Here is an 11,077-nt window from a genome sequence, read left to right as displayed (position 1 = left end):
TGTTTAAGTTTTGAGTCTGGAACCCTGTAACTACATGTAGATATAACCTCTAAAACGTAACCAGGGGAACGACCTTTTAATCCTGTCTGAAATTATTTAGTGTGGACTATTGGTCATAACTGAACTTTTATCTCAAAAGATATCATACTGTAATATAGTTATAAAAACAGAAATTAACATTTTAGAAAATACATTCATCTCTACTTACCTTGGATAATGACAAACACCAGTTTTTCCAAAAATGAAAGCTGTTTGGATATAGTCCTTCAGATCTTTCATTAAGGACACCACCAAAATAACCACCACCACAACAAATTAGGATTCTCTCTCTAGAAAAGAAGGGCAAGGTGATTTCTGCATATCTGGGAACCGTAGCTTGGGAGGAGCCACACACCAATGTCAAATGTATCTTTTCTTCTCAGCCTCAGTCTCAAACGTGTATTCCATGAATTTCACCAAAACCAAACCCCTTTTGTACAATTAATTTTGCAATAACTGCCAAGAGCCTCACCGAGGGAGATGCTGGGAAGATAATATAGATGAGATCTTGGGAGTAGTCTTCAATTTTTTTGTTTATAAGGAAGGATTCAAGTATCACCTATATTAATAGTTTAATCAGACTGCAGAGGACTCTGTCCTTGACCAGTATCTCCAGGGATTTGATCCCTTGTGTTTAAAAAATGACTGCTTATCTCAGAAAGCCTAAGGGCAGGCCCATCTCTCAATCCTGCATCTGCCTCTAACTTCTGTGATTAAATGCCTTATGGAAAAGAACCATGGGAAAAAAGGAGGTATATGAAATAAATATGTGGATATATCTTCTGAAACCAAAGCCAATTATGATTTGTCTTTTATTCTGTAAAACCAAGATTTCTCTAGGGAAAGGTGATAGCCATATAGACTGACGTAGAAATAAATCCCCAGAGATATGGAGAAGATAAAAAAAAGAAATAATATATTTTCCTCTTGTGAGGAAGAAAATAGAGCTAACTTAAAGAATTTTTTTGTTTATAGTGCATAAGGGAAAACACCATTATGGTATATTTCAGTTTTATTAGACTCGATGGACTAATCTTAATAGCTCTGCTGTCTCATAGCATAATAATATGTATCATTTTTTTAAATATTTTGTGTGGATGTGTGCATGTGTGAGTGTGCATGCACACACACATAGGTGCAAGAGATGTAACTTTTTTATTGGTTGTTCAAAACATTACAAAGCTCTTGACATATCATATTTCATACATTTGATTCAAGTGGGTTATGAACTCCCATTTTTACCCCATATACAGATTGCAGAATCACATCGGTTATACATCCATGTTTTTACATATTGCCATACTAGTGTCTGTTGTATTCTGCTACCTTTCCTATCCTCTGCTATTCCCCCCTCCCCTTCCCTCCCATCTTCTCTCTCTACCCCATCTACTGTAATTCATTTAAGAGATGTAATTTTTGATTGGTAGAAAGGACCTAAGTAACCATATTCCAAAAATATTTTCTCTAAATTGTTTCTTACCTATTTGGTCAACACATGCAGCATGGGAATAGTACATTTTCTACTCAAAATTAGAACAATATCAGTCATTATTTAGCACAGTACCTGTCATGTATTTGTAGTTCAGTAAATATCTTTGAATAAAAAAATGTTCTTTTGAGCCCTTTTGATTTGGACTACTGGTACTTTCAGTTTACATTGTTCATCAAATGACTCCTTCAGAAAATATTGCTGTACTTCACAATCATTAATATCAGAAGATATTAATAGGCATTAACAAAATAAGTTTGGTGATAAATACTAGTTTGAATAAAGTTAAATAAGTTGATTTTTTTTATTATAGAGTGGCTTAGAGCATTTTGATTGTCAGGATGTGGGTTTAGCCCTCTAGATGAGATTGTACAGTGAAGTGATGACCAAACTTATGTGAAACCAGACACATTGATTTATTTCCCAGAAAAAAAAAAATCTCAGGACTGGTGTGGTGTAAAATATGATTTGGGAAATACTGTTGAATACCTCTTTTTTTTTTGGCATGTTACAAAGTTGCCTTTTCTTTCTTTTTTGGGGGTGGTGGTGGTGGTGATTATCAGGGACTGAACTCAGTGGCACTCAACCACTGAGCCACATCCTCAGACCTATTTTGCATTTTATTTAGAGACAGGGTCTCACTGAGTTCTTAGTGCCTGATTGCTGTTGCTGAGGCTGGTTTGGACTTGTGGTCCTCCTGCCTGAGTCTTTTCAGTCATCGCCGTTTTCTTTTCTTAAGATAGTATTTGAATTTGTATTTTGCCTTCTTAGTTGCAATAAGTAAATATGTTTCTTGAAGTTTTGCATTCCTCACATACCAGTGGCTTAATAAGTATTTCCTGCTGATGACAATAAATTTACAAACATTAATATAACTAGATATTATAATACAAAGAAATATCATCAAAAATTTAGAAATAAGACCAAAAAAAATGAGAATGCCATGTGAAAGAATAGTACAAGACCAACTAGTGAAACTGTCAGATCAGCTCACCTACAAAATACCCCTGGCTCTAACAGCAGCCCTTGACTGAAGAAACAAAACAAAATGTGTGCCTTTGAAATTATTTGTGTCTCCTTGACCTGTCTGGGTGTAGAGGCTCTTTATTTTTTTAAAAAATAATTTTTTATTTGTTCTTTTTAGTTAAACATGACATTAGAATGTATTTTGACATATCATATATACATGGAGTATAGCGTCTCATTTTTGTGATTATATATGATGTGAAATTATACTGGTTGTATATTCCTATATGAACATAGGAAAGCAACATTCGATTCATTCTACTGTTTTCCATTCCCATCCCCCTTTCTTTTCCCTCATTTCCCCCTCCACTCTAGTGAACCTCCATCCCCCACCACACCCCTGCTATTGTGAATCAGCATCTCACTGATTATAAAGGGAAAATATGCTGTTGTATAATTTTAAAATAAGAAAAATACACTGAACTTTTAATGATTTAAATGTGCTAGGCTTTTAATAAAAACAAGAACATCAACCAAACTTCTTATAGAAACTTCTAAGAAGAATTTCTTTGTAAGAATTTGGAATAAATCTTTGGTCCAATCAAACTGGTTTGATCATTTTGGTTTAGAACCATATGTTTTCATCATTTTGTAATATAACAGATACATTTTATTATTTTTGAGATACTTTGTTTTCTTTCTTTTTTTATATATGACAGCAGAATGCATTACAATTCTTATTACACATATAGAGCATAATTTTTCATATCTCTGGTTGTATACACAGTATATTCACACCAATTTGTGTCTTCATACCTATACTTTGGATAATAATGATCATCACATTTCACCATCATTAATAACCCCATGTTCCCTCCCTTCCCTTCCAACCCCTCTGCCCTATCTAGAGTTCTTCTATTTCCTCCCATGCTCCTGCTCCCTATACCACTATGAATCAGCCTCCTTATGTCAAAGAAAATATTAGGCATTTGGTTTTTTGGGATTGGCTAACTTCACTTAGCATTATCTTCTTTAACTCCATCCATTTACCTGCAAATGCCATGATTTTATTCTCTTTTATTTCTGAGTAATATTTCATTGTGTATATATGCTACATTTTTTTTATCCATTCATCTATTAAAGGGCATCAAGGCTGGTCCCACAGTTTAGCTATTGTGAATTGGAGACACTTTGTTTTCTAGTAGAAAAACAAGTTACACAGAACTATATAATCTTCCTATACTGGTTTCACTGATCAGATAAACTAATGTTATTTCTTCATATTTAATATTATTAAAAATGAAAAAGTTATGTGTTAAATTTAATATTTTGGTGAGTGATTGATTCGTATAAATGATTGATATAAATAATAATTTTGTTGCTCTATCATCTAATACATAATTTCCAACATTGTTTGTTCACATTAAGAACTTGGAGTAGAATTAAATTGAGTTAATTAATTTTAAAAAAGTGTGGATACTTTGATAATTATTACTAAGGGAAAATGCAGAAACATTAATAATCAGGAATGTTATTAATTTGCCTACTTTTGTACATTACAGAAGATTAACAGTTAACATTTTGATAGTATTTTTAGCTATTCATAGAGCATGAGTAGCCTTTTCACATTTCTTGCCTTTTATTCAAGAAATGTGAAAAAAAGTGGGACCCTAGATATTCATAAAATCTATGCTTATTATTACTCTGCTAAGATGCTTCTCTATGACAGACAATTGTCAATCATTAACCTGTGGTTTTTCTATGTTCATGAGGAAATAGAACTTATTACTTTGTTTAAAAGTTGTAATTAGTATGGACAGTTGAGACAATTCTAAATATATCATTGTAGGGAAATATAAATGTGTGTGTAAGATAATGGGTATTTTTATTTATTAAAATCTAATTGTTTTAAATAATATTCATGTCAGACTATAAAAGAAAATTTAAAAAGACAAAATTTGAGATAATTCAGTGAGTTATAAAAGTTTGAAGAAAAAAATTTCATTTGTCTTATTTTAAATTATCTACAAATAATATTTTCCCAGACTAAATTTGATCTCAGGTTAATTCTCTGGTTTTGTTCATTGAAAATATGAGAAAGGTGAAAATGTCAATCAGGCTATTGGAAATATAGCTTATAATAAAAACAACTTGATTGGTAAATTTTTTATCTAGAGTTAGAAAATAGTAACTTATTAATACCTAATGAGACACTTAGATTTGAACCTTCCTGAAACCCACAATTCTAAGGGCCTTGGAAGCTCCGCTGATGGAGTTGTTCCATAGAAGATGTAGATTCTATGGGACCTGACTTTTCTAAGTCGTGGAGGATCCTGCACCCAGCTATGTGCATCTCTTCTTTCTCCCATTGAGCTTTTTACCTTGCTGGAAATGGGAAAGTTCTACCAACTAGACTGATGTGAGAACTCCTGCAGAAGAGAATTGTCTGATACTCTCTTGCTGGTATACTCTGCCTCCCATCCTTATCTTAGAATGAAATTCAAGTATGGACTTCTTGGCTCTTGTAACTACAAGTCCACTGTAGAAGGAAAGCAATGACATGTTATAAATCATACCACATTGATTCTGTATTAGTGAACTTTTTTTTTCTTCCCAGTGCTAGGGATTGAATCCAGAATCTCACACATGCTTGGCAAGTGCTCTGCCACTGAGCTACATTATTAGCCCTAACTTATGTGTAAGATCAAACAAAAAAATTGTGAATTCTTTATTATCATGTCATATTATTGCAATATTAAACTTCTCTTTACTTTCTTCAAATGATAATGGCCAGCTCACCACTTCAAGAAAATGATTGTACTACCTATGTAGAAACAATGCCTACAAAGCCTTCCCCAAAATCTGGTTTGGTACTATTTCATGGCCTATGGAGGGCCCCAGTCTACATGTAAAAAGGAAAGCTATTTCCTGGTAAGCCAAATACCTTAGAAAATATAGGAGATATGAAGAAAAAAGAAGTTTATTCACATTTGTGCCAGTAGATAAGCTGTAGCAAAATCTAATGTGTATTTATTGATTTTATTTTTCTAATCTCAGAATCGATAAATAATAAAATCAATTAAAAAACATTCTCTGGGATTATAAGGATATGAAAATGCAATGCTGGGCTACTCATATGACTTTCAGAAATTATTTTTTTGGCCTTAGTGTTTGAACATGATTTGCTGTCTGTATAACAAAGAGATTTGCTTGTGTTAATGAAAAAATATTGCTGCATATATATAAACCAATTAAGATTAATAAAATTTAAATGCAATAAAGTAAAAAAATTGTAGTTTAGAATATTTTTGGAGGCTATGATAATTTCTTCACCACTTAAGAAAATTTCTAAATAAGGCAAAGCAGTGATTAAGTGACCTGTTGATATCATATTCAAATATTGCTTTACAAGACTGTCTACAAGTCATCTGATTCTAGAGGTATGTAATTTTTTAACATACTATTTACTGTTCATTAATATTTCTGAGATCTTCAAACATTGTATAATTATATTATTTTAGATGACATAAATGTTCTAATTTTTGTTGATATCCTTTTATTCATGGTATAAAAGATAATGTTAGGGTTGTATTGACCTTTAAGGCATTAATTGGATTACATAGAATTTAAAAAAAAATTGTTTTGTGTTATTTTTGTGCTCAGATTATTTTAAATCACATATTTTATATTCTCTTTTGCTATGACTATGTTATCCTGCTGACTCTCATTAATGAGATAAATACATTTTTGACATGCTCATCATCTATTAGTGAATTATGTGCATGGCATTTAAAATATTGTACTCTGACAACAATTTATAAAAAATATTCAATTATATTATAGTGAGAGCAGTTTTGTTTTCTGGATGAAATCTACCAGTAGGTGCCAGTAGATAAGTTGCTTGAGGTGTCAGGTCACTCAGGTGTTTTATTAAGGAACATGAAGGAAGTGTTTCTTCTTCAGGTTCCAGGGTTAGCTTGGTATTAATCCTTCATTTTCTACCATTCCAAGGCACATGGTTGAGACAGAAACCAGTGGGAATCCTTTTGCTCAGGTACAGGTTGAAACCTGAAAAATGGGTGGCATACAAAGTCCCAAATTAATCAATACAAAGTAAGTAAAAGGCATGGACTATTATGCATCAGGTCTGACTATTTCAGAGAGCACAGGGTCAGTTTTCAGGCAAGAACTGAAATGCAGACAACTCAAACAGCAGCAGCAGCCTGGGGAATATCAGGGATCATTAGGCTGAGCAGTGGTGTAAGTACCTTGAAAACCTCAGCTACAGCCAGAGCTCTAGGGACAGAAGATTGTTGCAATCTATACAATCAGCCCTCAGTGAGAGCTTGGCTTATAAGGAAGCAGTTAGGGCACAGATTGGGCAACTGTGGCGGTCACCTTATGATTGCTCATTTTCAGAGCTTGAGACTGTGAGAAGGGGGTTGGTGGGATGAAAGGCAATATAAAATATTCCTTCCTCGAAGCCACATAGCTCCTCACAAGCAATGATGTAAGTTTCTCATACGTGTTTATTCATAATCCACTCACCTCCTTGCTCCCTCTTCTGTCTTGAATGTCATTTTCATTTTTATGCTTATTATAATCTATGATCTTTTTCTCTGTAACTCTAGCATTCATCATTTTCAATTTAAGTGATCATTTGAGCTTTATTGTTCTAGATTCTTATACTTAGAAGCATTGACAGAAAAATGAAATTTCTATAGCATCAAGGAATTTTGGGGTTAGTGGTATCTTGAAAAGTGAAAATATTCTTTTGCGGTGATCTAATTCACTGTGGACCTTTGGACTGCTCTGATGCTAAATGCACTTAACTGGCCACACTCGTCCTGATAGAGAATAAGGACTTTGGGTTACTTCCCCCAACTTTACCCCTTTTCAGCAGGAGATATCATTGCCCATTCAGTTTGGAGATATCATTGCCCATTTTTTTTTTCATAGAAATGAAATGTAGAAATTGACATTGGGGAAATTTAATGGTGGTCCACTTTATGCTTTGAATATAACCCTTGCTGCTCTGAAAAAAAAAAAAAAACAGACTACCTAATTCTACTACACTTCCTCTTAGATCCTATTTTCCATTTCTGTAATCATTTAATTTGCTTTTGCTAAATCTTTATGTATTTCAAATGCAATTTAAAATTCAATATTTCAAACAAGGCCAAAAATGTTTACAGCAGAGAGTATGCCTTTCTTGAGAAGAAATGCTGCCATGGGTGTCATCTTCAAGGACACCATTTCTTGGTGTTTCAAGGGAAATTAGAAACACAACTGACATCTCCCAAAAGAGTTCAGATGGCATTTAAACTTCAGCTAAAAAATCATTTCACATTGTTTGTATGGTCAAGTTTTTTTTTTTTTCCCTGTAAGAACACTTTGAGTGTAGCATATATGTAAAATAGCAAAAAATACACTCTACACACACACACACACACACAAATTCTATGGTGAGAACTTTACTATCTTTCTTAGTATTTTCCTCATAGCCCTTTCTGATTGCATGTTCAGGAAAAGTAGAGACTAGCTGCTCAGCTGATCATGAGTAATCCTGTGTTATTTCAAGAGCTTGATTTTTGTTCTTTTCCCTTTTGGCAGAGCAGCCCTTTCCCAAAGACTTGCATTTCTCATTAAGCATTCTAAATTTCTTTGGCCTATCTTGTAAACTAAAAACAAATTCTTTTGCTATTCTTAGGCTTTATAACACAAAATCCTTGATAGGGTTTTGTCCTTCTACTAAGAGAATGATAATGGAACTGGCATTTTTTAATGTGGTTCTTCTGGCCCTGCAGAGATTTGACAAGGAAAATGTCTTTAAATTGAATTTGTTTCTTAGCTGATACATAAACATAAAAATTGTGTATGTTAGTGGGATAACACACAATGCATTGATATATGTATGGATTGTGAAATGTTCAAATCATATCTGCCTCCTCAAACATTTATCATTTTTTATGATGCAAATCTTCAAAAGCTTTTCTTTTACCCTTTTGAAATGTGTATTACATTGTTGTTATCCACAGCAAATGCACATCTTGCCTATTTTATGTAAATTTAAAATTTTGAAATCACTATTAATCAGAATCTTTTCTTATATTAAATATGTAGGAACTGTTCAAACATTTATAGTACTAAAAGTCTCTGATACTAAATATTACTAAAGAAGTAGGTTGTAAACTAGGGTTTAAGGATGATTTATAGTAATTTGGGTTATGTTTTGAATAGTTTCTCTTGTTTAATCTACCCTTCTGATTTGTTTAATTTTGATCTTGTCTAATTAGATACAAACTTATTTTTTAAAAATCTGTTCTGTGGCAGTAACAAGGGTATGATACATCTGTCATGTACTATGTTTTCACATTAAGGGGTAATCACAATTTTTTCCTAATTATATTACTAATGTCTTGGTGAAAGACATTATTGAGAAGACTTCTTGTCATTAAAGATTATTCTTTCAGGAATTCAAGTACTTTTCTTTATTGTCTTTGCAAATCTCTGGCGCTGAGTATAAATGATTTTATCAAATATCTTTCTTTGAATGGTTTGAGAGAACTAACTACAGCAAAGAATAGGTAACTAGATATAGAAAAGTACAAATCTTGTCTCATTCCACATTTTGTCTAGAACTGGTTCTAGACAGAATATTGTCTAATTTAGAATAGAAGCAGCTACTAATTTTTAACTACTTCAATGGAAAAAAAAATATGTCAGTGTTCCCTGAGTTTTTATTTGTAATCCAAGATATTCTCACCCAATATTGGGTCTGAATGTGAATGTTGAGTATGACAAAAATGGATAGAATTATATCTTAGTGTATCCTTTATGTGTATCTTTGATTGTTGAAGAGTCTAGAACAACATGGCCTTGATTCTTTTTATTATCTTTTCATACAAAATAGGCCATGGTGGCCTTTTGCACCTGCCTCATTGGTATGAGTTATTGTCCTTGGTATTTTTCTCTTGTTGATCAGTGTCTTCTAGTCATTACCTTCCACTGAGCTGTATACTTCCCTAAACTTTAAAGATAAATATTTTATTTCTTCTTACCCAGTCTCTACAAACTTCCCATTCTCTGTGACCTGGAAAAATAATAATTATAATAATAAATACAAAGAACACAAATTCCTTTTTCAGTTCTTCCTAAGTGATTCACGTTTCATAACAGACATTTATGATAAGTGTTGACCTTTGCACGACATATAAACTCATTGTTTACAAAGCTTCTCCCTTTGATTTGTTAAGTTATTGAACTTCTGTTATGCAGTAAGCACTGTGGTGTAGATATAAAGATGAATAGGAATTTGCTTCATCATATTTTCCTGACTTAATTTCTCTTGTACCAATCCAATTCTTCTTTCTTTAGGTCTATTCTTGGCTTAATGAAAAAGGAAAATGACACTAAGGTGACAGAATTTGTACTTCTGGGCCTGTCATCCTCCTGGGAGCTACAACTATTTCTCTTTTTAATATTTTTGTTGTTCTATGCTGCAATTGTCCTGGGAAACCTCTTGATAGTGGTGACAGTGCGAGCTGATGCTCACCTGCTCCAGTCTCCTATGTACTACTTCTTGGGCCATCTCTCCTTCATTGATCTGTGCCTGAGCTGCGTTACTGTGCCCAAGATGTTAGGTGATTTCTTACAGCAGAACAAGACTGTTGGTTTTTTTGGATACCTGGCCCAGATCTACTTCCTGCACTTTCTGGGAGCCAGTGAGATGTTTCTGCTGACAGTTATGGCCTATGATAGGTATGTTGCCATATGCAATCCTTTGCACTACCTGACAGTCATGAACCGCCAGCTATGTCTTCAGTTGGTCTTTGCTTGCTGGTGTGGGGGTTTCATCCACTCGATCACACAGGTCATCCTGGTCATCCAGCTGCCTTTCTGTGGCCCTAATGAACTGGACAACTTCTACTGTGATATTCCCCAGGTCATCAAGTTGGCCTGCATGGATACCTATGTGGTAGAAGTGCTGATAGTCTCCAACAGTGGTCTGCTGTCTCTTGTCTGCTTCTTGGTCTTGCTCTTCTCTTATGCTGTCATCCTGATCACCCTAAGGACTCGCTTCTGCCAGGGAAGGAGCAAGGCACTGTCTACCTGTGCCTCCCACCTAATAGTGGTCAGCCTGATCTTTGTGCCATGTGTATTCATCTACTTGAGACCTTTCTGCAGCTTCTCTGTGGATAAGGTATTCTCTGTGTTTTACACTGTGATCACACCCATGTTGAACCCACTCATCTACACTCTCAGAAATGCTGATATGAAGAAAGCTATGAAGAAGCTGAGAAAAAAGCACGTGGCAACCTGTTGCCCTTTTGAAGGATAAACAGGAAGAGGTGACTTGGAAAAGAGTTTTTCTTGGGATTCTGTTACCTTATTCTGCACATTCATGTACATGCAATTCTGGTGACTTTGGTACAAAAGACAAGATATCATTGTAATTCATGCCTCTTGATAAGAAACAGTAAGACACAGTGGCTTTCTTGGGTACAAAATATTAAGCAGGGAACTCAGAATTATTTAATGGCTGACAAATGATGGAGGTTAATTGAATGGTAGAATTAGAGG

General features: G+C 34.0%; 1 protein-coding gene across 1 annotated transcript; it reads left to right on the top strand.

Moving 5' to 3' along the window:
- Positions 1-9,881: 9,881 nt before the first annotated feature.
- Positions 9,882-10,835, top strand: Or4q3 (olfactory receptor family 4 subfamily Q member 3). Its single transcript, XM_027929863.2, has one exon. The coding sequence runs from the start codon at positions 9,888-9,890 to the stop codon at positions 10,833-10,835; it is 948 nt and encodes a 315-aa protein (XP_027785664.2). The 5' UTR covers positions 9,882-9,887.
- Positions 10,836-11,077: the final 242 nt, after the last annotated feature.

Source organism: Marmota flaviventris, chromosome 2, assembly GCF_047511675.1.
Source record: "Marmota flaviventris isolate mMarFla1 chromosome 2, mMarFla1.hap1, whole genome shotgun sequence".
In the NCBI taxonomy this organism is placed as follows: Eukaryota; Metazoa; Chordata; class Mammalia; order Rodentia; family Sciuridae; genus Marmota; species Marmota flaviventris.
The sequence above is the reverse complement of the archived record's forward strand: the minus strand, read 5'-3'. Positions and strand labels throughout refer to the sequence as shown.

Excerpts from the sequence above, each read along its gene's own strand:
- Or4q3 (XM_027929863.2), top strand. The coding sequence starts at position 9,888 with ATGAAAAAGGAAAATGACACTAAGGTGACAGAATTTGTACTTCTGGGC.